Raw genomic sequence first — 27083 nt, 5'->3', positions numbered from 1 at the left:
TAATAATTTTACCACGTAAGGTATACTGATTTGCAGTTGTCTAATCTTTGAATTGAGCACTGATCCCGCGGCATCACTTGAATTACATGATAAAATGTTAAAATGATAAAAGGACTACTATTTCCGACTTACCACATGACACCAAAGGCTCACAATTTCAGTACACTCAAAGAGAAATTTTATCTGATTCATGGAGCAAATATAAACGGGACAATCATGACATCCTTGCTTATGTGCAGAATAACCATGATAGAGGTTGTGCAGCAAGTGCTTCTCCAAATGTTATTAAACATGGGTTCAAACCCAAGAGCTCCACTGATCATCGCTCACATCTTTCCATTGGAAAACTAGTTGTACAACAAAGTAGTTCTTCGACTTTGTCATTATCTTCTAACTCTATCTTTGTCACAGAAAACCTCATTTCACTAAAGTGCATTGCTAACTGAAAGACCGCTTCGCTAAAACGGATCCCTTCAACGAATGAGGATGAAAAGTTGGTATACCGGATAACGACAGATGGTTCTCCTCCGCTCCTAATGCCTCTCTTTCCTCCTGATGGTTTCTACAAACTTCGCGCAGAAACTGGACAAACTAAGCTTACAGAAGGCACCCACCTTAGAGCAATAATCGAGGGTAGTGTCTCTTCAGGATTGGGCTTTTCGACTACTTATCCTTTTCAGCCTCGGGAGAAGCGACCTCCTCATCGTCAGACTCTGAACCGGCAGATCCAACCATACGCTCCAGAGACTCGACGTCCGTTTGTTCGGACAGAGTATCGATCCGAATCTTGTTTGCATCATCGCTGCAGCAAATAAAAAGAAAGTAACCACCTTGATACAATACTTTTCAACTCAACTCGAGATCTCACAAAACCCAACATGAAACTTTTGAGTCCATAAATCGAGTACATAATATCAAATGCTTAGCAATAATTAAAAAGTAGTGTATGAAGACTTACTCGGTAACACCAAAAGTTGTCTTGATGGTCAAGGCACTTCTATTATCACTCGTAACAAACTCCTCCAACTGGAACACACCAGCAGCAAGTAAGATAAATTCTACAATGAAAAATACATCCGCAATCTAATCCAAAACATTCTTAAACATATGATAAGAAAACACAATTGATGACACATGACAGTCACATAGCCTTGCACATTGTGAATCTTTGGTTGGAACATGTCATGTGAGCAAAGTCAAGAAAATCAACCATGAGTTTGTTTAATTGGACTTGGAGGAATATACATATCTTTTAATCCTGAAAGCATAACTGTACTAGATTCCTTTAGAAACATGCCTAAATTGTTGCAGCAATTGGAAGGAAGAACTTACTTCAGAAAGATAGAGGAGCTTGGAAAAGAGCGCCTGAACTGCAGCCTTTCGCTTAATACCCTTTTCTGTCATGCCTTCTGTATTCATCACGACTGGGCCTGGCACAACCACATTCTTTAACTGTTGATATATTCTTTATCAAATCGTTCAGAGAATACAAGTCCCTATTTCGGATATACCAGAAAGGATGCACTTGGAGCAAACGAAAAGACAACAGAACATGCCAATATGGAGGAAGGTGTACAAAAAATGAAGTTTAATATATATAACCAAAAGACATTCAAACGAAGAACAATAGCCGCACATGGGTGAGGTACCTTTAGACTTCACTAAGCGTTTGGCAACGTCATTCAACACATCAGCAACCTCGGATTCACTTAAACCTGAGACCTTTCTCAAGTGGAGCAGGTCAGCAACTGTCTCTGGGGTGAATGGCCGCTCATTTAGAGCATAACGTACGTATTTGCGCAGAACCTCGCCTAGAGAAAAATTGCACTGCACATCTCCACAAATTAAACCATAGAGTAAGCTTTCTAATCTTAAACCGACTATGATCAAAGAAAAGGTTCAGAAAGTTTGTTTCACGACATGAAAAAATTAGCGAGTGCTAATGTTACAAACTCGCATGTGAAGGAAAGATGTTTAGAAAGATAATTATCGAATCGTAGAAACCCCACAACTTCTTAAGTCAAAATGCAAATTACCTACTTATCTGAGATAAATCGCTAATCGAAGTAACCAGCAACAACGAGCAACAAAAAATTTGATTCATAAGAACGATGTCTTCGTAATGTCTTCGTTTAGAGAACAATGAACGAAAAAGATTGATGCACACCTAGACCTTTCACACTGATAGATTCGACAGTTAAGATAAGTGCGTTTTAGACGAGCATTGTATCCAATGTGAGCGTCAGAATAGAAACTGCGGTTCTTAATTAAAGAAAAAGAACGAGAAAGGTGGATCAGTGATATTACCTTGTTTGCGAGCTTCTGAAGCTTGTTGGCATCCAATTCATCTCTTTTCGTAGGAAAGTACTCTCCTAAACTTTCCACCAAAAATGCATTCTTTCCTACCTGCCACCACAGTCTTTCGTCAGATACACAGCCAAGTCGAGACAAGCACAGGTTTTAGGGGCGGGCTGGGAATGAGTCAAAAATTGAATCCCTCTGAAATGCAAGCAAGAGACAAAGGCTAATTTGGGAGGGGGGGGGGGGGAGGGGGGGATGCAGTCAGAAATTACACTAAATACCCAAGAATTCTCGAAAACTTATATATTTACCCCTGTCGCTAATGTGGCCAAACGAATCTACCTGGCGTTTTCGTTGTCCTTTGGGGGAAGTGTATTTCTTGTACGTCCTGACACAGGCAATGACAAAAGTAATTCCTAGGTAGGCTAACGGCAATGCAACGAGCCAGGGCATGCGAGTCTCCGCTACTCGCGGCCCAGGAACTCTATCAATTGCTTGGCCAGTAGCAATAACAAGATCCTCGGCCTTTTCTTGAATCCAGGATATTTCTACTTCCTCCTCTTCCTCCTCCTCTTCGCCGGCAGGTGTACCGACCTTATCCACAGCGACTTCAACTTCTGCCACCTTCTTCGCTTGCACAACAAACGACGGCGAAATCCAACGGCCAGGTGACGAATTCCAAAGGACAGAAGAATGCGAAATCGTGGCAGCGTGCGAGCTAAACCCTAGAAAACCCGAGTTGCATCGTCGAATTGAGGACGAAGCTACACGGTTGACTGCCTCGACTCGTGAGCTTGCTACGTCTACAATTCTGGACCGAATTCGACGAGGATTGGATAAGAGAGGAGCTGAGGGAATGGGCGACACATTGGTGCCATGAAGGGAGGCTGGGGAGGCGAGAACACAGGCGTAGGAGCACCGCAACACCTCGGGAGCTGCTGCTGCCATGGTCGCCATAGCCACAACCAAAACTCTCCTTCCTCCAAAGCCCTAACTGGGCTTTGCTCACCCTCCATCCTTGTTTCTCCCTCTGTGCCCGGTTCCCCTTTGTTCCCAATATGTTCCCCATGCCCCATCTCTGAACCCTTGCTGAAACTGGCTCACCTTGCTTTGGTGGTTTCTCCGTTCCCCTTGTTCTCCACGGGAACGGCGTTCCCTATCATTCTTGGTTGTATCCAATCATAGGTAGAAATTTAGATTGATGGCCAATTTTTAAATCATAATAAAAGAATATTTGTTCCATATCATAAATTTCTTTTATTTTTTATTTTGTTTAAAATTCAAGGTTTTCAACTTTTTTTTCAGATGGATTTTTAATCAAGACTTTCGAAGTGTACTTCTAAGTCTAAAGGCCTCTAGATTCTTCACAAAACTACTGCAATAATTTTCACTTAAAAAACAATAACTCTAAAAGGTTGTTAATCCTATAATAATTTTGATGGGTAATCTACAACTACTATTCTGCATTTAAGTGTATCAGTTACTGTGAAAAACAAATCCAAAAACAAAACAAGTACATGTGAGTGGCAGCAAAATTGCACCTTACAAGAAAACTATACAAATTTTCCATCTTGATAAGATTGAGGATGCAGCCTCAAAGATAAAATTAAAACTCATTAAGTATAAAAGTCAATATCTGGTTTTTAATTGTTAATAAATATGGAAGATGTAATTCTCTCTATGTATTAAAACCTATGTATTAAGATCAAATATATATATGAAATATCTTTAAAATAAAGATTTTGATTTCTTGCGACAACAATTATAATGTATTTAAAATTTACCTAAGTGGGACTCACAATAGTACAATATTTGGATTGTGATTAAAAACCTCAACTCAGATTTAAATTAAATCTAAAAGAAAATTTTCATTTTGCTTCCATAACAAAGCATATAAATCAAATGTTTCCATGTTGAATATGAGTATTTGAAGTTGAATATGCTTACAATCAAACATTAAGTACATCTTGTATGTTGTTGTTTAACATTTGATTTTGAAATGATAATAAATAAATAAAAATCCTAATACTACTACTGATAATAAACTGTGATAAATACTGAGAATCTACCAGATATTAAATATTTTTGTTACAAACATGTTCTGATTTCTTCATTAGGAAATGACTTAATGTAATGTAGGGAGATTGTAAAAACAAATCCTTTCTTCATGTATCAAATAAAAAAGCATTAGCATTATCTAAGATTTTTAAAATATGATATTACTATTGATCTAAGATAGAAAATTTCATCATGCACAACACATTTGAATGAAGTATACTAATTAAAGTTGCAATACTCAAAGTCAATAAAACAATGTAGAAATTATCGTAATTGTGAAATCAGATGATAACAAGAATACATTTACCTGGGTTTACATGAAAATAGAATGCAAGTGAACAAATTCTCATTGAGTATCTGAAGCCATTGTTATAGGATGTAGCATTTTCGTGCCTCTTCAAACAACTTAACACTAATGTAGTTCACAGCATAAAGAGTTTTTTAAAAAAATGTTAAATTAGTGTTTTAATTTTAGAATTAATAATCAAATGGTTATACTTTTACAAAATTAATAAATTAATAAATTATACTTCATAATGCAAAGAGGCAATTCAACACTGATGAACTCACACTGTGGGGTGAATGAAGATTTGAATTCCCAAGTCCCACGGCGCATCGTCAATATCGAGGAGGCGTCGTTAACGAGGCATGCTCGTCACGGCGTCGAGAAGATTCTCAATCCTTAGCTGTGACAATGCCGATGCCCCGGCAGCTTGAAGCTTCGCAACTTGTCCTTGAATTCACGGTTACGGGAGATCCCTTGCTGCACAAGCATGACACAATCTCACTCAACCCTGCGATAATGCGTCGTCGTCTAGTCGTTGAGGATTTCTTGTCAGACGAGCACGTTAACTTTAAACCAAGCACCGAAAAAAACACACACACACGGCTTCATAATGCGGTTTCCCTTCGCACTGAAGGGATCGGAAAACTTGAGGTGACGCTACAATTAGTGAGAGCTCGTTTCCTGGTGCACATGTGCGTGAATGACGACGACACCGCACGATTCCACCGGGGTGGTTTTGAAACAATAGACACGTTGTAATCGAGGCCGTCGCGAAGCGCTTCAAGGGCTGTGGGGATCCCACACCTACCTACTTCAACACCCAGTTTGACCAGTGAAGGCTACACGAAGATGATGGTCTACAGCTGATAAGCCTGGCGCATGTAAATTTCAGAGAATTGGCGTGAGAAGAGGAGCGCACCACGATGCTGCTGTGCGAGGCAAGTTTTGCGCAGGTCTTTTTGCGACCAGCATCTGCAGTAACGGATTATTTATTAAGAGAGCCTCAGGAGCAATTTGACCGGGATTCTGTTTCGTGCAGTGGCGGTGGGGGAGACGATGATAAACATTATAATTTTAAAACTAGATTATAAACATTATAATTATGTATTTATTGGTATATACATACACACACAATGTGATTATAATTTATTTTTGATAATAGAGATTTCATGAATATCCTGAATGAATTTTGAAGCAATAAAACACGTAAATGTTCAGATTTTTTTCTGTGTTTTTTTATTAAACAAATACCAAATAGGCTTTAGGAGCTATAATTGTTTTTTTTTAAACGCCAAAATTTACTTGGTTTGGTAGCTCAAGATGTTGAAATCTGTTCAAAAAGAATAAATCTAAAATTGAGATTTAATATATAACAATGGTATTTTACAGTAAACAAAAAAAAACAATAATAATAATAATCTATGACTTAAATTAAAATATTCAATTTGTGATTTGTTACACTAGGGTACTTTTAAAAAAACCAATCTTCTAACAACCGTGATGAGTACATTATGAGTTGCTAACTTAAATTATGTGTTATTAGTTATAATCTTTAAGTTAAAAAAATGAATTAATCCAAAACTACTTCTTTGACACAAATATTAAATACATTACCGGCCATGCATGTATTTATCATAAAAAAATTATGATAATAATAATCATAATAATAACTTAAATATCTTGCAATAAAGAGTTATATTAATGATTTTAAAAATAATCTAGATAGATTTAAAGTAATTCAATGTAGAAGCATGTAACAAAGCTTTATTATAAGAATATATATATATATATATATATATATATTTATATTTGTTATTTGTTATTACACAAATACTTTATGTGAATAGTTTAAGATAAAATTTGTTACCATGTCATCTAAGAGTTACATGTAAATTGATCATAAACTAATTTAGGATTGGACTATTTTTTATTTGAAGAAAAATTTTAAACTATAAAAATAGGAGAATATTAAATAGATCCGTGCTTTTACTAAATAGATCCACTCTTAATGAAGAATGTAATAATTATAATGAATGTGGTCAGTTTTTATTGGTTGTAAATCCAATAGTAGAGAAATAAATCTACATGTTTTTTTAATTTTTAAAATTTTTCCATGATGGTTAGAATAGGTCGATTTAATAAAAATTTATGTCCATTTAACATCCATCTAAAATTAATATCAAAACAATGCATGTATAATTACAAAGTTAATTATAATCAAAGAAAAAATAAACTATTTATCTTATATGAAAATTTGAAGTATTTAAATTTCATAATAATTGATGTGAAACATCTACTTTTATATAACAACAAAACAAAAACAAAAAAAACTTAATAATACAATATACTATTATCATTAATGAATTAATACAATGACAAAATACATTAAAAATATAGACAATGTATTGCACTTGTTTGTGTAGTCTTGTGTTGTTTTATGAGTACAGAGTAAAATATTGGTATTTGAATACACTCATTATTCTAATATGTAAACACTAATTCAATAATAGATTAATAAGATGATTTATTATTAACTCAAATCTCCTCAAATAAATAATAATAAATATCATATAAATTTTTTTGTGTAAGTATTTAAATGGATGAATAGTCAAAAAATGGATGAATAGTCAGGTAGAATGGATGAATAGTCAGGAAAATGGATGAATAGTCATGTAGAATGGATGAATAGTTAGAAAAAGTAGTTATCATCTATAGTATAGGAGTTGGTATCTCGGGGTAGTATAAGGAGGATGGGAGAGGGGAAGAAAAGGCCAAACTGTGAGAGTTGTGAGCCGGGGTAAGCTTAGTGCTACCTCTTTTCTTTTGTTTGTTATTTCCTTTGAATAAGAGGATTGGAAGTTTCTGAATATTGTGAAATGAATTATGGAATGGAAATGTATTTGGTATTATTTGAAAAGAAGAAAGATTGAATGCTGAAATCTGATTGTAGTTCAGAATAGAGAGAATGAGTCTGTGTTTGTCTAAAACATTGTAATGTGAATGGTAGTTCTGTGTGAAGAATTCCAGAGATTGGAACGAGGGTAATTGTGTGCTGAAAGCTGTGAGGGCACAGTATTACAGTTGGAGATTATGAGGGTGAATATATTGGTAGAAATAGCAGTTATTGGTATGACTGAATTATTGTAAGGAAGAGACTGATAAGGTGAAGGAGGAGATTATAATTTCCTTGTGTGTTCAGATATTGGAAATAGAGACGATACATTCATGAGGTAATTGATTGTATGACCTTAACGTGAACACTTAAGCAACTAGTCATTCCTCGTGTTCGAATCCCCTTATACGGGTTTATGCTGGGAGGTTTCTTCCGGAATAAGTAAAACGAGCAATCACATTTTGGTGCCGCTGCTGGGGAGTGATAATAGCTTTGAGTGTTAGGAATTAATTACCAAACGTGTGAGAAAATTGGCAATGGAAGACGATTTTAGTAGTGTTTGAAGAAAGAGTATGCTTATTAAGAATGAGAATTTAACAGCAAAGAGAATAAAGCAATCAAAAGAAAGAATAGAGCGATCGCAAGCAAGAAATTTGTTGGGTAATGAGCGAGATCGTAAATTAAAAAAGAAGCATCGACAAAGTTGGATTAAGTCGTGGTTGCATACCTATCGGCATATTCGATCCTACCCAGAAGACGATCAACCTCTAATATTTCAGAAGTACATATCGTTAAAGAAATTGTTAAGAGCACTCGCAAGGAGCGCTGCTAATAGTCCAGTAAACATCTCGAAGCCGTTAACCGAAAACGAGGAAGGCACAGAGGAATTAGGTACCCCATTGGATATCTTTTCAATTGGAAATACGTCCGATCCTAACAAGACTAGTTTTGAAGATCGGCATAAATCACTTGCTAATAAAGATCAATTCATAGTATATCAAAACCTGTCGTTTTCACCTAATATTCAACTAGTAAAATTATTTGGGGATAATAATAGTCAATCGAGAAGGCCTGGAAGTTCGAAAAAGACTTTTACGGGAGATAGTTTTTATTTTAATAAGAAATTGAGCGGAACATCGGCATCTTTAATGACGTCCGGAGGACCAGCAGTTCCGATTGCAGTTCAAATGGGTGCAGTGGGCGATCGAACGACTAGTGTCGCGCCATTACCTACTTTTCGGGGTTTGCCAGGTGCGGATCCAGATCAACATTTGTCTCAATTCTTGACGGTGTGTGTAGCCAATAATGGAAGAATAGAAGACATTTGGCTGAGATGGCTGCCAACGACATTGAAAGACACAACGTTTGAGTGATATAACCGCCAACCTGTGGGACAATTTATCAATTGGGGGGCATTGAAAAATACATTTTTAGCCCATTTTCGACCAATTGGTTTTGAAGAACGTCTTAGAGAAAAACTAATGAACAGCAGAATTGTACCAAGGGAAGCTGTACCGTCATATTATGATCGTGTAGCGGATATACTTCGAAAATGGCCAAATAATCAAATGCCGGAATCATTTGTGTTGTCCATATTGGTTAATGGACTACACCAACTAGAATTGAAAATGTTTGTAAAGGAGGCCCAATCAGCCACCATTGCATCATCTCTTGAGCGAGCAAAAGTATGGGAGGAATGTCACTATGACCAAAACTTAACAGTTGGACCCACGATGATTCCATCTCAAGGAGGTTATCAAATGACAAATTGGAATGACGCATCGGGAAGTTATCTGGGAAGGAATGATTATGGTACAATTCCATAGGGAATAGTGGATGTCGTTCCATTGCAAGCTGTACCACCATCATCATCACACCCATATGCGCCTTATAAATATTGGTGTTTGAATACACTCATTATTCTAATATGTAAACACTAATTCAATAATAGATTAATAAGATGATTTATTATTAACTCAAATCTCTTCAAATAAATAATAATAAATATCATATAAATTTTTTTGTATAAGTATTTATGCAACAGTAGGTAATTCATATTATTGTAATACATACACAAATATAAATTTGAGAAAGAGCTATTTAAAACAAAAGTGTCAAGTGAAATGGAAAAGTCTTAACTCTTTTAGTGTCACATTAGAAAAAAAAATTAAGATATATATATATATATATATATATATGGAATAATATAAATTAGGTTTAAAAAATATTAAAAAACCATCTTTTTATATGTATTATTTTTTTGGTCATTATTATAAAGGTTATTTTATATTGCTAGGAGTAAATGAATTATGGTTTGATTCTTATCAATAGCATTATTGTATATATTATTGTTTGAATTATAGGCTACCAAGTTAAAGTGTGTAATTTGAAAATCTTTGGACTTACATGGATTCTTTATTTGGATGAGCATCAATTATATATTTGCATCTTCTCTAATGCCATTGAGTTTGTTTTTGGCAGCTATTCTTTAATTCTATGATTCATAGTTTACGAAAGAAAGGTTTTAAAAAAATAATCTTATACTTTTAATCTATTATATTATTATTTCTTTTTGAGAATGGCAATGAATATTTAACTCACACCGTTTAATTTATTTATTTTAAAAATTTATTTAGATTTTACTTTTCTATCTTCCTATAAATACAAGTTTGCAAAAACATCACAAACATTTCTTTAACAATGGATGTCCTTCTAAATAGATATCCATCTATTTGCACCTTAGGCAACCTATTGTCACCCAAGGTCTAAGAATGTAACAAACTTATATTTCTTTACTTTTATTACATACTATATAGGGATGATAATGTTAAAGGATTTTAGTTTTAGTTTTAGAGTAAAGGATTTAGGAGTTGGGTATGGGGGGTTGGGCAACCCCGAAGCAGCAGGCACCTGATTCCACGTCACCACTTGCCAAGTGGCAATAGCCCAGGACCGACCCCGATGAGCAAGTGCCAATTAACTGTCCGTGCCAAGTCACCCACAAACACCCTGGGGCTCATGCCACCGTGGCACACCACCTTCGAGCAACCCTGGTTTGCTGTGTGAGCCGCCGCCTCATGCCCAGTTGCGACGGTAATCCTAATTCCATCGCTGGAGCACTCCATCCCCTGCACCCACTCCACTCCACTCGCACTGTTTCTCTCTCGCAGCAGCTGTCGCCAGCGTAGGTCTACGTCCGCCACGGCGTTAGCAGCTGTCTGGACGACTTCGCGGACGAGCTCCAGCGATGGAATTAGGGGGACGGGTCTGGAGGGAGACAGACAGACTGGAAACGCGCTTCGTCGCCAGTTAGGTATGTCAGGACATCGACTGACCTCGTGTGCAATTTAGAAATGCCCCATCGCCCTTCACCATCTGGGCTGGTGGGCAGGCAGGCAGGTTGGCAATCCGGTCAATGATTGAATCTGTCGAGCAGGAATCCGTTGGATCTTGTTGACACGATCCATGACGAAAAATAAATAAATAAATAGATGAAAGCAAACAGAAAATCGTGTGTGTCGTCAACCTGAAGGACAAATCAGAACGGTGTTTTATCGATAATTGCACGGTGTTATTTAGTGGGGCTTCAGAAAACCATCCATTCAAATAACCGCACTGTGGGAGCTTCACACCCCCACACGTAATGCGCACATCATCAACATTACCAACAATGATCATCACTTTATTGTTGTGCTAAGCAATCACGTTACAAGATCACCCTGTGTCATTTGACAGTTGCTGTTCCTACATTACGCGTCTTCGTCAATCTAGTTCTCCCACAAAATTGAAGTATTACTTCAATTCTCAAAATACTAAAAAAAAAAAAAAGAGCATTTTCTTGGAAGTGTTAATTTGGTTGTCTGTTCGATACTTAAACTCGTAACGGATAATTATGAATTTCAATTCAGATTCTGTTCCTGTGAATGAATTAATTTGTCCATCAAATTTTCTATGTCGTTGCAAATTGTTTTCATACATAGCTCACCTCAAATATAACACCAACTCTGTAAGTATTGTACCGAATTTGCTAGTTATTAGTACCAACTCCTGTTGTTCGCCGTGGATTGAGTTAGACGCTATCGGGACACGAGCATCGTCGACGCGTCGGCTACGGACCGGGGTCGCTGCAACGAACTTTCCACCAGTCGGCGTTTCATCAACTAGGATGCCAGTTCCGAGAAATAGCGACACGGATTCTGTGCATAACAATTCGCTTCTTCACGCGAGGTCCGGTGAAATTACGGACCTTCATGTGGACACAGATTCTCCAACAAGAATCCTCGAAAGCAGAGTGTGTGTGAATCCGCGAAGTCTATAACCCAGTTTCAGCATATGCAAATATATATGTATATATAGGTAAAGTTGTGTACAAAATAGAAAACACCATCGACAGTGACCTGTGACATCGGCAAGTTTTCTAGTTCGTTGCTAACGATCCCTCTCCCTACACGATGCCGTCACGTGACGATAAATGGCACGGGGAGGGCGCAGATTTGCAACTGCCGCGGTGAGCAGTGGGATCACTGACCTAGGACCGGTCGAGGATAGAGAGCGTCGACCGGGGAGAGCTGATTTAGCGTGAGTCTTGTGCTTTGTCAGAGTTCCGCGTGACTGTGCAACTGGTAAAGCAGGCGATGGAATGGGCGGACAGCGGAAACCAGGTGGACTGATATCGCAGGTGTGCTATGCCCTCCGAATGCGAGCTGGTTTTAACCCAGCTGCCACTTGTTTTGAACCGTTTCTCCATCAGCTCTCGCTCTCCGACAGCACAAAGGTGGTTACTAGTCTGCTTCAGTCTGCCCGCTCCGTATACTTTAGTTATCAGCTTCTGTTCGTCGAATGCAGGTCTGATTTGAGCTCCAAGCTGATGTACGCGCAAAGGATTTCCTTATTTTTATGTAATGTGTGTTAGATTAGTTGGGTGTTGTTTGCGGGGGAGCATGCTGTAGTTTTATACGGTTCTGAGTGCGTGGATTAAAACTCGTGCCTCGGACAGTGATTAGACTTGAAACGGCATCAGGAGCTGCGTCAGTGTAATGACATGAGTGTGTAGAAGAAATGTGACGATTCGAGATAGAGCAGACCGTCTCACATGCACGTTAGATGAACTGATGTTGAGTATCGCATATGAGAAGATTTGCGTCATTTCTGTTAGTTTTTGAGCTTAGTCGTTCTTCGACTGTGACTCAGAAACGGATCGATTTGAACTACAACCTCGTGATATTCAGTAGCTGGCGACCATTTACAGCTTCATCAGCTGTTGGCAGCTCGCAGCTCTTCTCTTAGTTTTGAAACGATCGACGACCATCTTTTTTTTCTTTTTCCGTGAGCTTCATATGGAAGCATAGGATACCATGAAGATGGAGAAGCATCAAACTGTCATCAAGGTGGAGAACGAAACGGGTAGAGTGAAGGACAAAGTGCGGTCCAAGGAGCTTAGATGCCACACAGCCATTAAGTTCCACATGAGGGCATTCCCGGATATTCGAGTGAATGTAATCTACACCATGGTTTTGGCAATCGGCCTCTGCCTTGTTGTTGCCCAGTTCTCACCTCTACTCGGCTTCGACCCGAAGGTCTGGTGCGCAGTAATGGCGAAACTGGAAAAGCTAGGGAAGCCGGAAGTCTCACATCCTCCTCAACTCATCTCGGAGGCCTTGTTCCATGAGAAGATCAACACTTCCTCTATAGATTTAACTCATGGAGAATTGCGGCTCTTCAAGCCGCATGGGTTGGCAACGCACTTGTACATCGAGATGAGTGCCTATCGAGGAGGCCCGCGAGTATTTTCCATAGTTGGCCTTGCATCGAAGTCTCTCGAAACCCATCATAATCCACCGTATGCTTGCGAGTGGGTGTCAAATTCTACGGGCGAGGTGGTGCAGGGTCGCTCTCACAAGGTTTTGCCTGACTGGGGCTATGGGAAGCTGTATACTGTTGTGGTGATCACTTGTAATTTTGCGAAGGATGTGGGAGTAGATGGAGAGGATGGCGAGCTAATCCTGCTTGCAAGTTACGGTGATCAATATAGGCAGCCGGAAAGAATAAAGGTTCTCTCGGAATCGAAAGGGGAGTACAATGGGAGCATTTTCAACCCTCAAAACTTTCCTTACGATTATGTATATTGTGGATCTTCTGTCTACGGCAACATTAGCCCTCAAAGAATGCGTGAATGGATGGCGTATCATGCGAGATTCTTCGGAGACAAGGCACATTTTATCCTTCACGACTCTGGCGGCTTCCACGAAGATGTGCGCAAGGTGCTGGAGCCTTGGATCAAGCAAGGGAAAGTGACCTTGCAGAACATCAGGCAGCAGGAGATTTACGACGGCTACTACCACAACCAGTTCTTGATTGTGAATGACTGCCTCTTTCGGTCTCGATTTATGGCGAACTGGACATTCTTCTTCGATGTTGATGAGTACATGTATGTCGAACCCACAACGACTCTGTCGCAGGTGCTCAACGAAAATCCCAACATTACCCAGATTACAATCGAACAAGTTCCAATGGCGAAGGATATTTGTGTCGCTGATAACGCTACTCGAGGTGACCTCAAAAGGTATAAAAACCTACACTTCCTTCAAGTTCTTGTGGTCTTTGATTGTAGCAGACTACTCAGACGAAAGGACTGTTAGTCGCCTTAGGCTAGTGGGACTTGGCAATGTTTTAGGGTTTTTAGGAATCCAGGAACGCACGCGCAGGATTCAAGCCTGACGTAGCCGAACCGGTGATAATTTGCTGTGTCATGTTTCGTTTTTGCGTGCAGTTCGTGGGGATTTGAGAAACTAGTCTACCGGAAGGTTTTGAAGCCAGGACTACGTTACGACCGCAAATACGCTGTGCAAGCTCGCCACGCTGAGGCAGCCGGAATTCATATGTCGATGAACATGCTCAAAGGGCAGAACCTCTACCCGAAAGGTGACAAGATTCGCTACTACCATTACCACGGCACCATTAATAAGAGAGGGGAAGTCTGCAAAAAATTCGTCGATGCGGGAAACAAAACAGCCTTGCAGACACACGACAATCACTACCATAGACTGGAGGAGACAATAGCAAAAATGGCGAAGGATGTGAAGTTGTACGAGCTTAACACTGTTGGGACACAACCATTCATTGTATAATGCCAGGAGAGGCATGCAAACAACGGATCATCTCCTTCTCAGCAGCAGTGAGAATGTCAGTTAGAACGGCAGGCAGCTTCGGCAGAGGCATCAAACAAGAAATCTCGATTCTTTTTGCTCAGGCAATCCTCATTTAGATTGTAAATACGAATTGCAGGGGATCTGACTGGTGCAAAACTGTAGCAAACATGGTCGCGCAGGCTGCAAACACGGAAAAACCAAAGCCGTCTTTGTTACGTGCTACATATTCCTCGAGTGCCACTGACAGCACGCTCATGCTCGAAGCGTACGCCAAATTCAGAAAGCAACAAACAGGCATTAGATTTATTTGTAAGCAAGAATATTCTTCATAACAAGGATATTTCTTACACAGTGTCAATTCTCAAATGCCAGAGCATTCACACCCATGATATTATGATATTGTAGATTGTAGATACACGACTACGAGTGCAACATTTGAGCAGGTCACATTTAAAGTAATGCTAATCTGGATCAACTCCGACTCTACATGCCAATCATACAACGATCAACTTCTGATGTCAACAGTGAGATGGATTCGACGATTTGTTTGGTTGGGTCTGGCAACCAAGAATCCGCAAATCTGCACCTGCTTCATGTTGTCGAAGTCCCACACGCGTACATGACACCAGAGGAATGTCTTCTTGCACTCCTCGATCACCCTCAACGCCCTGGGCGGCGTCCTGGCATCCGAACACGAGCCGTGGCTTCCACATCGTCCAGTACTGGCCGTCGGAGTAGCTAGAGAACGAGTAGTTCTCACGGATCACTTCGTTGTAGTTCTGTTCTCAAACACCAGCACTGCTCAGGAATGACCGACTGTGAGTTAAATTGCTTCTTGAGGCGACACTGAGGGTATCGAAGTAAGCTTCAAACTTAGTCATGCCGATGGGGTTCCACCCTTGCACATACGGCACGCTGCGGTCATTCTGGGCGGAGCTCAAGATCTGAGACTTGCTGGAGAAGAGAATGGCGCTCTAGAAGACTTCACAGAGATGATCTCAGCAGGTGGGCACTGAAAATGTGGCTGCAGTGAAAGCAGTCAGGAGCCACAACGAGACTCTGCGACACCAGCAGCCATCTTTCACAAGAAAATGGCGTGAAGGCAGGATAAAGACTGAGAAGATGAACAGCTGAGGGTTACGAGTGAACAACACAGGAGTGGTATCAAGCAGGATTCAGAATGGAGAGTAATGACCACAAAGCTAAAGCTGGAGTGGGTTTCAACAACCGTCAGGTTGTGGGGCAGCATCATCTTCACCCCTCAGACCACATCCTTCGTTGAATGGAGGCGGAAGTGTGACGTCGAGGTCGAAGAACTTCGTTGATGGGGGATTTCAGAGGAACCTTTTCGTTACTCCATTCAGAAGTCTAACAGATTAAATAGTTTTCGTCGTTCTCCACACACACAAAGATGTACAAAGCATTTCATGATTTGTTGCAGATTACCGATAAACCACCGTTGTGGCTTTCTTGAAATGAATCAACTCGGGAAAAATTGCCCTTGCACTGCTACTGGTGGAGATTGCTCGAAACCCTAAAACTCAGAGAAATATTTGCTGTTCACAACTCATACAGCAATAATACGTACATTTCAGAATTTCGAAACTGAGAAACACAAGACAAGTTAGCTTAATAAGTCAAGGAGCAACTCAAAAAGGAGCGCTGAAAGATGCGAGTCCAGAACATGCAAGCCCCATCTCGCTTTTTACTATTTAAAATCTGAATTGTGTCATCGATTAGAGTTAAATAATGTGCTCCTAAGCTTCAACTGCAGGAACACCCCGACTGGATTGACAACCTATACATTACAAGTATCATGTCTGTACAAATAATATTAAAATGGTCATATGGTTGTAACATTAATGTTTGATAATAGAAGGGCAGTGCTAAGTACTTCTGCGATAGGAGACCTAGAAGATACAGTGGATCTTAACCATGAATGTTTTTCATCTGCCACAAAACATATTACATCTGAGAAAACTCCAGAGCATTGCCGTCAGGGTCCCTTGCAAAGAGGGCTGGTCGTCCAGACTGGCTGAACGTGTAAGTAACACCTGCACATAATAGTTTAAAAGTTTGTGACTAGTCTTCTAAATACAGAACAGGATTTCAGTACTAATACCATAAGAGAACATAGATTTGCAAAACAACCTGGACAGGAATCATTTCAAGAAGATGTATGTGCGGATTAGCAAGTTCGACTTAGGAGAGTACGACTTAGACACTAGTATGGACCTGCACCTTATTTGTAAACTTCTTAATAATGCTGCGATGGCGCAAAACAAAGAATAAAAAGGCAGCGGTGGTGCAATATAAAAAGAGGTAGAGATCAGGTTTGAGCATACCAGCTCTATCAAATACTTCCTTTATTTTCATAACATCCTTAACCGAGACACATGCATGGCGATCCCGCCCACCATGTTTTGGGCGACCTTCTTTGGGATCTGGATTGGGCAACTCCATCAAGTGTATCATTTGAGACGGTGACCCAACATTTAACCAGACACCCCCATAAGGGAGCTTGTCATTAGGTCGATTTGGGTTAATTTCAAGACCTGTTTCGAAAAGAAGAAAGGTACCACCGATTAAAACTCTGGTAAGCAGCAGTAACATAAGACAAGTAATAACAAAGCTGTCTTGTAAGCATACAGCCAAGAGAAACTTGATTTTTTAGAGGAAAACAAATTAAAAGGTAAAAAGTAGAACGTGATGCAAGCGTATCTGAACTCTCAGGTAAGATGAAAAGAAAACAAGTTAACAGGTGAGAATATTATCCATCACAACGTGCCTTTGAGGTCTGCTATTTGAATGGCCAAGACTATTCTTCTCATATGGAAGCTATTTCCTGATAACAATTTCTAAAAATATTCTAAAAAAAGTAAGAAATTTTCATTTAAAAGCAGGAGATTGGGAACTGCGGAAACATTGAAAGCATTCTACTAGTGGAGAGAGACATGAATAGAATGATTTCCGTGAGATCGGGTGCCAAACATGAGAGAAACATACCCAGTAAGCCACAATAAAATTCAAGTGATTTCTCAACGCTCTCACAGAGCAAACCTACGTGATGCACGCCCGTGAATTCAATTGCTGATGTCACACAAGCATTCACGCTTCTATTAGAACTTTACGCGATGGACGCAATTAGCATTGCAGCAAGCTGCTAGGTTACATGGCATACTTCTTAAATCTCTACATTTTGCTAATATCACACCGACAAGTGTCTGACGATTGGCATTATCAATAACAAACTGCGGTTTGCATTCTGCTTTTGAAGATGGTTTGACACACGTGGGAATTACAGGATAAAGTAAGCATTGTTAGTGAGCCTTTGAATCATCAAGTGGCACAAACCTTTAACAGCAGCTTCCAGGCTATCGTCAGATGACTTCTTTGCTTCTCTTTCAACTGCTGATGAAGCCTGTGGGATTGCAGATAGTCTGCAGACTTTCCTACCGCTTATTGGAACCGTCTTTGCGCTCAGGTATTGCTTGTTGATTCGACAAAATGACTGGCTTGTTCCACCCAAAGAAGGGCTAGCCTACTCACACCATCCAATTATTTACACAACAAGACCCGTTATTCTTCACATGCTTCTTGGACTAGCAGACTGTTGTACCCAATTCAAAGTCCAGAGTGACCAATTCAGCTTCACGTTTCACTGTTTGCATTCACCTGTGCAAGAGTTGTAGCTTTGCATACTTTCTCTCGTGTTGCGACTATTCTCATCAATCTGTACGTGGTTGTTAACTTTGACCTAAACACTACAACGCCTTGCAAATTCTAGATCCATTCCTCGCCCTCGTCAAGGCAACTTTTGCACTCCACACCCTATGTATACTCAATGAAAATTATCCACAAGAATTTGCTAGTCACATCAAACATGAGCTATCATCGTCTGTAATTTCATATGTAATTCACGAAAAAAACGCAAATATTACCACTTCAGTAACCTTACAAAACGCCCCAATATCACGGATTATCATGAGCAGATTAAGGTTGCCAGCAAAACCTCGTCAGTTCACCAGCGAATGAGACACTTCATTCGATGGGCTAATAGTAGTTACGAACTACACGTAAAAAAACAAGACCCGATGGATCTATCAAAAATGGGTGAGAATTTCAAAAAGCTCAACCAGAGGAGTTGAATTTTGGTGGGTTACCAAGGGCATGCAAGAACGACTGCAGCAGATAGAGCTCATCGCCCCCAAATTCAGCATCGCCCCCAAATTCAGCGTCGCCATGTCTAACAAACCAACGCATGACCACACAATCAGAAACCAAGTACAAACCCGCAGAGCTCAGATAACACCAGAAACCCCACCTCATCTCCAACACCGAAGCAATATATATACATATGTAATAAAACAAAGAATAAAAGAATAAAATAAAAATCATACCCACCAGCAAATTTCTCCCCTCGAATGTCCAAATTACTAAACCAGCTCAATTCTCAAGCTTGTTCACCTCCTCCGAACCACACACACACAGATTTAAGGAAAACATCAATAAACAACCATGTGGGCGTTACGAATGCGAAGGTCCATCGCACCCAACAGAGCCCACAACGGAATTTGGGTCATCCAACCCTGAGCTGAGCAAACCACAGGAATCGAATTTGGTGTCCCGGATCGAATGCAGTCGGGAAGATTCCAGGGATTCCAGAGCTATCGTGGAGCCCGCGACTTGAAGATCCACCTGCCAAATTTGTGGCCTTGGATTTGTGCCACGTGTCGTCCATTATAAATCTACGGTATGGTGGGGTCTAATGAACATGTTGGTATTCAGACGAAAATGTAGATTCTATAGGCTACTTTCGTTATCGGCGGAAGACTGGGATGACGCTTTACCGTGTTCGTAAGGTCACGAAAAATAAAATTTTAACAATATATATAAATAAAAGGGTTTAAGAGGAAATCTATATCATTTATTAAGCCTTTAGGTCATTGTATGTAATGGAAGTAATAATAACAATAATAATGATGATGAAGATGGTGGTGGTGGCGGTGGTGATTTGAATTACTGTATTACTTTTATTGAGACTAGCTATGAATATTAGTTGTATTGTTACAATGTTTTAAAACCTCAGAATAATCGATGTGTTCGAGGATATGGAAGAGTTCACATTATTTGTTACCTATTTAATGCTGTTGTATTATGTTTTTATGTGTCGTCTTTTTTGTGTAGTGATACAAAAATCAATGAACTTGCAATGCTGGTATTGATCAACTGAGATCTAAAAATGCAATGAAAAAACCACATATGTTTTTAAAAATATAGTTACGAATTCACATGATAAGTTGGAATTACATAGATATAAAAATAAATAAAATATTACTACATGTAAAGAAATTGCATTGCAACTACTCATTAAATTTTATCATATATATGCAAAAAGTCTATCATTAACTCAATTGATGTTAAAATCATAAATTCATGTACCAAATATCATTCATAATTTTATGTACTATATCTAATATTTGTGTCTAAAAAATCACTCATGGTTGATTTCAATTTGATATACCTCTATAGTATTACTCAAGCCACTTATTCTTCTTCATCTCATAACATGTAAACAAAGCCTTGAAAAAATACTATAAAAATGCACAAATCCAAAAATATATTGATTTAAAAATAAAATAAAAGTCATATATTGCAGAAATTAAATTTGACCTAAAGGCTTTTGTAGTGTTTATAATTTTATATAATTTTTTTGCTGATTGTGCAATCATATCTAAAGTATGTAATTAGTATAATAGGTGCACCTCTCAAACAATCCTAAATAAGGATGTCATAAATACTTCTTTAGAAAACAGACTCCAAGTGAAAAATGCTCTCCCCTAATTTCAGAGGATCAAGCCCATCAGAATTTGAAAAACCTAGTTTTTGTATGCACTTTTTAGAAAGAAAAAAACATAAATACAACACCCAAAAGTGGTGGAGAGGAAATTAGGGTTTTATTATTGAAAAGAGAGTGTTGTGTCTTTTGAAATGTGAGAAACTACTTATCTTAGAGATGACTAAATTCTAACAAATTCATAAATCCATAAATCCAATGCTAAGAACTTTATACTCAGTATAACAATAATAATAATAATAATAACAATAACTGATACATGACCTATTTTAATGCAATATATTGATGCCTTGGACAACATATGAATTAGACAACAAGATGATAACATATTAACCAGTTTTTGCAAATCTTTTGCTATTATATGATTCTTTATGATAAACCTTTTAAGTTTCTATCACACAAGATGCTACATTAATTTATTCTTATTTATTTTTGTACTAGTTTTAGAATGTAATTTTTAAATTATATTTCATGAAATAAATTGTAAATTCACTCTTATACTCTATTCCAAGAAAGCATGCTTGTCATGTCTTCATGAGGAATGGTAGAAGTGTATCAACTTTCAAAACAATAAAGTACTTGAAATCTCAAAGCTGAAGATTTGGGGGAAAAATGACATGTGTCAAATCAAACATTGCTAATCACCAATTCTATAGGCAAGGTCCCAAGTCTCCATATTTTGTATTTTGAATATCAAACCACTACACAGTATCATTATACATTAGGATCAGTTTTAAATATTACAATATTTAGTCAAAACATTGTATGTATTGTAACAAAATATGATAAAACAACCTTCAATATTCAATAACACAGGTCTGTGCATGTGTATATACAAGTTCATACTGACATGAAATCTTGTGTTGTCGGGCATGAAAATAGTATTCACAAGCTCCGATGACTTTTTTGATTAAGAGGCATCTCCTTAAAACTCCAACCAGCACTTTAATCACAAAAAAATTATTCACAGAAGAAGAAGAAGAAGAAGAAGAAAAAAAAAAAAAAAAAAAAAAAACTTTGACCAGTGGGGAGACATGCATTCATCCTCTATTGATTTTGTCATTATTTCTCTTTTTCACATGAAACCCATCTTAATGTAAACATATACACACACACACACACACTACAAATGAGAAGTAATAATGGTTCACTTCTAGTCCACCTGGAGAATGAATGCAACTAAACTTGGTGGAAATAGTACAAAAAGATGAAAAGAAACAGAAGAAAGAGTGGAGAATTCCCCTGAATGTTGAGGAATTCTGCAGCTTCCTTCACCACTAGCTTGACTTGGCATGGCTTGATGTGGGGAAGCATGGCTCCCTTGGCAACTGCAAGCTCAGCTCTGATCCATGAAGATCATGGTGTTTCTACACCTACAACACATCCTCCTCCTCCTCTGCAGCAGCAGAAGCAGAAGCAGAAAGACCTGCAAGCGATGGAAGATATGGTGGCGTTGAAGTTGGGGGATGATGGGAGCTGGATGGGGTGAGGTAGGTGGTGATGTTTCCTAAAGCTGCATTCAATGCCTGCGTCCTTTTCCTCTGCACTAGTAGGTTGAGGCCTGCACTGCTCGAGATCATCAGCAGGGCTCACAGAGAGAGGCGGTTTCTGCACTTGCAGCTCTCGTTTCGAGCACGCTCTCCGGTTCCTCTCTTCCCCTTCCTCGCTGTGGGTTGTGTGTGTGTGTGTGTGTGTCTGTCTGTCTGCTTACTTGCTTGCTTGCTTCCCTTCCTGTGGGTTGCAGTTGGCTGTCTTCTGGTTCGTTGAGGAATGAGTATCGAGCTACTGTTCTCAGCTGTCATCCTGGAAGCGTGTTGATGCTGGAACAAATTGTGCTGGCGTTGCTGGGGTTAGTTGTGCGCTTATGTGCTTGTTCAGAAAACTGGTCGGGGGTATGGGAGAAGCTTGAGAGGATCAGTTTCGGCAGAGCAGAGGTTAGGCTGTTATTATGTAGCTAGTGAAGTCTTGGGTGGAGTGTGGGCGATTTATTCCACGTCTTTACTACATGTGCAGTATTATTGTTTACAGTTCATGACGTGAGGATACGAACCGAGAGAGAAAATCTGCTTTAGCGCGTAACGTAGTATACTTGTTCATAATTGTATAGGGGTCCATCGAGCCGGATCTCACAATGTGTAAATGAGATAAGCTTTCGGCACTTTGGGTGCACTTTCAGAGCTCGAAGCGTTTTTGAGGGCGCATTAGTTAATTCAATGAAGCAATTTGGAGCTTGAAGCGAGTAGAACTTTTTTTGGGTTTAGTAACTCTGTTTGGTTGCACCCGGAAGCTTCACGAAGTGTTGCTGTCCACGTTTCTTCACCTGTCATTGTAATCGAGGCAGAGGAATATCTGGCCAACAATGTGGACGTAGTAAGGAATTAATCGTGTTTAATCGTTTGAATGTCCGAGAAATTACTGCCCTAGTGGATGAGGAGATCGAGCTATAACCAAGGGTTTGAAGAGATATGGACTTGTTATCCTATTGCTAGAGAAACTACCGCCAATAAATGTTTTTGTCGAGTCTCTGAGGTTCTCTACGGGGCCATTCCAATATAAATCATGGCAAATGTTGAGAGTAACCTCGACCTCCTGGAGCGCATCTTCGTGTGGAGTGCGTTGACTGCATGGATGCTCGGCTCTCTTACCTCTGTGACCACAGCCAAGGTCATTTCGAAGGAGTTTCCGAATGTGCAGACATTCAGTGATGGTACTCTGAAGAGCCCCTGGCGTATGCACACCCTGTTCTCCGTGGAGTGTCATGTATACTTCGACTGGCAGACAGTGGGCATGATACACAGCTTCAAGAAAAGTGGACAGCCGGGTTCTGTGACTCGTCTGCTCAGCTGCACCGACGAGAAGCTGGAGAGTTACCGTGGGATGGACTTGGCCCCCACCCACAAAGTTCCTTCCATGAGCAAGCACCCTGTTACTGGAGACTGGTGTGTTTAGTCCCTACTTGTCAGCATAATTCTTTTTGATTCTCTATTGTTATGCTGCATCACGTGCCTTAGCCGATCTGGTACATTCGAAGTCTAATGGAAGCACGTGCACGATAGGATGTCAATATGCTCCATCTTCTATCTTCGACAGTCAGTGAGGTATGTTAATCAGGTGTGGTTTGATGCATTTATTTGTCATGGATGTTTTAACAGGTATCCAGCGATTAATAAACCTGCAGGTGTGGTTCACTGGCTGAACAACAACAAAGATGCCCAAAATGTTGATTGGGTACTCATTCTGGACGCAGACCAAATCATCCGTCACCCCATAACACCATGGGCTCTCGGCGCTGAAATAGGGAAACCTGTTGCAGCTCGATATGGGTAAGAGGCCCCTGCAAAACTATTCTGCTTTTATGAATGTTTTTCTTATAAATGGGTTGGTGTTCTTCAAGGGAATTTTACCACTACCCATAGCTAAAGATGCATAATCACTCCAGGTATCTGATAGGATGTGACAATGAACTTGCTAAGCTGCACACAAAGCATCCATATCTGTGTGACAAAGTCGGAGGATTTATCATGATGCACATCGAAGATTTGCGCAAGTTTGCTCCACTCTGGCTCTCAAAAACCGAAGATGTGCGGAATGATCGTGACCACTGGGCAACTAACATTACTGGCGACATTTATGGCAAAGGCTGGATTAGTGAGATGTATGGGTACTCGTTTGGAGCTGCTGAGGTACAACTTATTTTGTAAGGATTCGAGTCTGATTAATTGACGTTTTCTTTTGTGAGATTGATCTGCATGTTTTTGCAATGTAAATGATCATGTTGTATATTTTACCTTCACTCCCAATTCTTAGAGTCTGAATTTTGTGTTAACAGGTGGGATTAAGGCATAAAATCGATGACGTAGTGATGATCTATCCAGGCTACATACCACAAGCGGGTGTAGAGCCTTTGTTGATGCACTACGGCCTCCCATTTAAAGTCGGGGACTGGGAATTCGCAAAGCTGCAACATTTCGACGACGATCTCGTTCATGAATGCAATCGTCTGTTTGCAGCTCCTCCTTCTCCTCACGAGGTAAACCCTGTCAATACCATTCCTGAAAAGAAATGCAATGCAAAACTAGAGATTCTGTCAATCTGATAGTCTGAAGTTCCGCTATTCAACTCATCATGTTCATAAACAAATGAGGGAATTCATAAATTCGTTGTGAATATAAACTGAGAGTTATTTCCACATCTTTTATCCTAGGAATAAAGATGGACATAATAGCAGAAAAGATATTGGCACTCATGTCGTCTGTTTTGTTAACCAGGTTGAAAAGAAGCAACTTGATCGCAATCAGCTGAGAGCCGATCTCTTAAGTATAGAGTGCATCAATACGATCAACGAAGGACTTGTTATCCACCATGAGACTCATGGATGTCCCAAAATTGAGGAAACGGACTATGTCAAGTTTTTGATGGAGAATGCACACCAGGAAGCTCATAAACTACCGCAAGAAGAACAACAACCTGCAAAGATTCTATATTATCCTCGCATTCACACACTTTTCTCCGCAGAATGCACTCCATATTTTGATTGGCAAACAGTTGGACTGGTGCATAGTTTCAAACAGAGCAAGCAGCCAGGGTATATCACTCGGTTGCTAAGCTGCACAGACGAGAACCTCAAGACTTATAGAGGCATGAACCTGGCGCCCACCCACATCGTCCCCTCAATGAGCCTTCATCCTCTTACTGGAGACTGGTAAGAAGCCATGGCATAAACAATATACCACTTCCCTCATTTGGTTTTTGGAATTCATTTGCTTGGTTTTTTGTCTAATGACATAGGAAACAATATTTAGAGCTGAGAAGGTGTGGGATGTAAATTTGATGTGCCCCTCATTATTGTTTAGGTATCCGGCCATCAACAAGCCAGCCGCCGTGCTTCACTGGTTGAACCATGTACAAACAGATGCAGAGTTTATCATAATTTTAGATGCAGATATGATAATGAGGGGACCTATTACCCCTTGGGAGTACGGCGCCGAAAAAGACCTGGTTGTTGCAGCCCCATATGAGTAAGTCTCACTTTTTACCATGATACTTCTAGCTTTGTCTACAATGCTTCAATGCGCAACATTTTTGTATGATTCATTAAGTACTAAGTAGGTTCTCTGTTTGCAGCTATTTAATTGGTTGTGACAACATTCTCGCTCAACTCCACACAAGAAACCCACAAGCGTGCAGCAAAGTAGGTGGAGTCTTGATTATCCACATCGAAAATCTTCGCCGCTTGGCTCCTTTCTGGCTCCACAAAACAGAAGAAGTGCGGGCAGATAAAGCCCATTGGGCAACGAACATCACTGGAGATATGTACGAGCAGGGATGGATCAGTGAGATGTATGGATATTCATTTGGTGCAGCTGAGGTAAATGTTTTTTTTCATATTTTTCTAAACTATGTTTGGGATTGCGAATTGCGAGCGGCAGGGTCGGCTTTGTTGGACTGACAGCCAACACGTCAAAGGATGAGTTCCATCTCTCCATGTGGTTTTGTGGCTTCTCTACTACACACACAGCACCGGTCTTACGAGTTCCTCAAGTTCTTCACCAAACTTGATCAAGCTTCTGCAATGACTGACGATCCCTTCTTTTGCCAGATCAACCTGAAGCACAAGCGACGTGGCGACATCATGATGTACCCGGGCTACGAGCCCAACACACCCCCGCGCCTGCTTCACTACGGTCTAAAGTTCAGCGTTGGAGACTGGCACTTCGACAAGGCAGAGTGGCGAGACCACGACATGACCAACAACTGCTGGCAACAGTTTCCAGAACCTCCAGATCAGTCCACGCTACCGAAGACTCTCACCACCCGAGAATTCGCCCGGGACAACATTAGCATTGAATGCATCCGGACTCTCAACGAAGCACTCCACTTGCACCACCTCAAGCGGGGCTGCCGAGTGCCGCCAGTGCAAGAGGAGGAGGAGGAGAAGCCACTGGAAAAAATATCCAAGACACAACAGCAGCATCCCATCAATCTGTCTTATGTGCAGACTGAAAGAGAAGATTCACGGCATTCTAGAGCTCTGTCAACCAGGCCTGCCGATACTGTTGCAGTTGTGAGTCTCAGTCTTGGGAAGGTGGCGTTGTGGACGCTGTTGGTGAGCTGCTTCTTGCTGGTTGTGTCGAGTTTGTTTTCTAGAAGCAAATCTGCTCCGCAACGGCACAGAAAACCTAGGTCGTCGTCGTCGTCGTCTCACCGAAGGGCCAGATCTCACTCCAGGTTGAGCTTACCAGGTGAGGCCATCACTCTCATTTCTGGAGACTTGAATGCTTAGATCTACGCCCACTTCTGCCTCCTCAAAATCAATGCCCAACTCCTCCCTCATTTCTTGCTTTGAAGAGTTCGTGAGAGCTGCAACAAAATCATTTTTTTTTGTCGACATTTTATTCGAACTCTTAGTGAATGTTTCAGTTGACATAGGAATAGTGAAATTTTGGCCATAAAAGCGTTTGGTTGTGTCCTTTGTTTCTTCATTGTTTCTTTCTCAAGTGAGATTCTTTTCTTTATTTCTTACATGGATTGAATACTATG

General features: G+C 40.0%; 4 protein-coding genes and 2 long non-coding RNA genes across 10 annotated transcripts; 3 read left to right on the top strand and 3 right to left on the bottom strand.

Annotated features, from left to right (window-relative positions):
• Positions 1 to 229: 229 nt before the first annotated feature.
• LOC112280519 (uncharacterized) lies at positions 230 to 3285 on the bottom strand. The gene is made up of 6 exons (XM_024516093.3): positions 2644 to 3285; positions 2308 to 2406; positions 1650 to 1827; positions 1333 to 1430; positions 959 to 1026; positions 230 to 802 (listed from the first exon to the last, which is right to left on the bottom strand). Exons 1-6 carry the CDS (start codon positions 3256 to 3258, stop codon positions 664 to 666), a joined length of 1197 nt encoding a protein of 398 aa, XP_024371861.1. The 5' UTR covers positions 3259 to 3285; the 3' UTR covers positions 230 to 663.
• LOC141045230 (uncharacterized) lies at positions 907 to 1807 on the top strand. 2 transcript variants are annotated; one of them, XR_012217227.2, is made up of 2 exons: positions 907 to 1046; positions 1484 to 1807. It is a non-coding gene; the product is annotated as an uncharacterized LOC141045230 (long non-coding RNA). The 2 variants fall into 2 exon arrangements; XR_012217228.2 differs by having other exon boundaries at positions 1312 to 1807.
• Positions 3286 to 4671: 1386 nt separating the features above from the next.
• Positions 4672 to 5626, bottom strand: LOC149989596 (uncharacterized). The gene is made up of 2 exons (XR_016502310.1): positions 5565 to 5626; positions 4672 to 5122 (listed from the first exon to the last, which is right to left on the bottom strand). It is a non-coding gene; the product is annotated as an uncharacterized LOC149989596 (long non-coding RNA).
• Positions 5627 to 11575: 5949 nt separating this feature from the next.
• On the top strand, positions 11576 to 15033 carry LOC112280023 (galactan beta-1,4-galactosyltransferase GALS1). Its single transcript, XM_024514929.3, has 2 exons — positions 11576 to 14100; positions 14308 to 15033. Exons 1-2 carry the CDS (start codon positions 12893 to 12895, stop codon positions 14663 to 14665), a joined length of 1566 nt encoding a protein of 521 aa, XP_024370697.1. The 5' UTR covers positions 11576 to 12892; the 3' UTR covers positions 14666 to 15033.
• Positions 15034 to 16343: 1310 nt separating this feature from the next.
• LOC112280024 (uncharacterized) lies at positions 16344 to 19184 on the bottom strand. Of its 4 annotated transcripts, none has more exons than XM_024514931.3 (6): positions 19087 to 19184; positions 18850 to 18932; positions 18041 to 18227; positions 17693 to 17776; positions 17032 to 17241; positions 16344 to 16740 (listed from the first exon to the last, which is right to left on the bottom strand). In XM_024514931.3, exons 2-6 carry the CDS (start codon positions 18928 to 18930, stop codon positions 16652 to 16654), a joined length of 651 nt encoding a protein of 216 aa, XP_024370699.1. In that variant the 5' UTR covers positions 18931 to 18932; positions 19087 to 19184; the 3' UTR covers positions 16344 to 16651. The 4 variants fall into 4 exon arrangements, with proteins under 4 accessions (XP_024370699.1, XP_024370698.1, XP_090105402.1 ...); XM_024514930.3 differs by having other exon boundaries at positions 19091 to 19184; XM_090249276.1 differs by lacking the exon at positions 17693 to 17776.
• Positions 19185 to 21931: 2747 nt separating this feature from the next.
• On the top strand, positions 21932 to 27012 carry LOC112279404 (peptidyl serine alpha-galactosyltransferase). Its single transcript, XM_024513805.3, has 8 exons — positions 21932 to 23482; positions 23696 to 23866; positions 23983 to 24226; positions 24373 to 24573; positions 24812 to 25245; positions 25397 to 25561; positions 25668 to 25911; positions 26143 to 27012. Exons 1-8 carry the CDS (start codon positions 23103 to 23105, stop codon positions 26824 to 26826), a joined length of 2523 nt encoding a protein of 840 aa, XP_024369573.1. The 5' UTR covers positions 21932 to 23102; the 3' UTR covers positions 26827 to 27012.
• The last annotated feature ends 71 nt before the right edge of the window (positions 27013 to 27083 follow it).

The sequence above is a fragment of the Physcomitrium patens genome, chromosome 3 (assembly GCF_059467195.1).
Source record: "Physcomitrium patens ecotype Gransden chromosome 3, ASM5946719v1, whole genome shotgun sequence".
Lineage (NCBI taxonomy): Eukaryota > Viridiplantae > Streptophyta > Bryopsida > Funariales > Funariaceae > Physcomitrium > Physcomitrium patens.
The sequence above is the reverse complement of the archived record's forward strand: the minus strand, read 5'-3'. Positions and strand labels throughout refer to the sequence as shown.

Excerpts from the sequence above, each read along its gene's own strand:
- LOC112280519 (XM_024516093.3), bottom strand. The coding sequence starts at position 3,258 with ATGGCGACCATGGCAGCAGCAGCTCCCGAGGTGTTGCGGTGCTCCTAC. Across the intron at positions 1,431-1,649 it reads ACGCTTAGTGAAGTCTAAAG|GCCCAGTCGTGATGAATACA; the intron begins GTACCTCACCCA and ends TGGTTGTGCCAG. Across the intron at positions 803-958 it reads ACAACTTTTGGTGTTACCGA|CGATGATGCAAACAAGATTC; the intron begins GTAAGTCTTCAT and ends TATTTGCTGCAG.
- LOC112280023 (XM_024514929.3), top strand. The coding sequence starts at position 12,893 with ATGAAGATGGAGAAGCATCAAACTGTCATCAAGGTGGAGAACGAAACG. Across the intron at positions 14,101-14,307 it reads ACTCGAGGTGACCTCAAAAG|TTCGTGGGGATTTGAGAAAC; the intron begins GTATAAAAACCT and ends TTTTGCGTGCAG.
- LOC112280024 (XM_024514931.3), bottom strand. The coding sequence starts at position 18,930 with ATGGCGACGCTGAATTTGGGGGCGATGCTGAATTTGGGGGCGATGAGC. Across the intron at positions 17,777-18,040 it reads CCTGGAAGCTGCTGTTAAAG|CAATTGAATTCACGGGCGTG; the intron begins GTTTGTGCCACT and ends GTGTGACATCAG. Across the intron at positions 17,242-17,692 it reads ATTTTATTGTGGCTTACTGG|GTCTTGAAATTAACCCAAAT; the intron begins GTATGTTTCTCT and ends TTTTCGAAACAG.
- LOC112279404 (XM_024513805.3), top strand. The coding sequence starts at position 23,103 with ATGGCAAATGTTGAGAGTAACCTCGACCTCCTGGAGCGCATCTTCGTG. Across the intron at positions 25,246-25,396 it reads CATCCTCTTACTGGAGACTG|GTATCCGGCCATCAACAAGC; the intron begins GTAAGAAGCCAT and ends ATTATTGTTTAG. Across the intron at positions 25,562-25,667 it reads GTTGTTGCAGCCCCATATGA|CTATTTAATTGGTTGTGACA; the intron begins GTAAGTCTCACT and ends CTCTGTTTGCAG.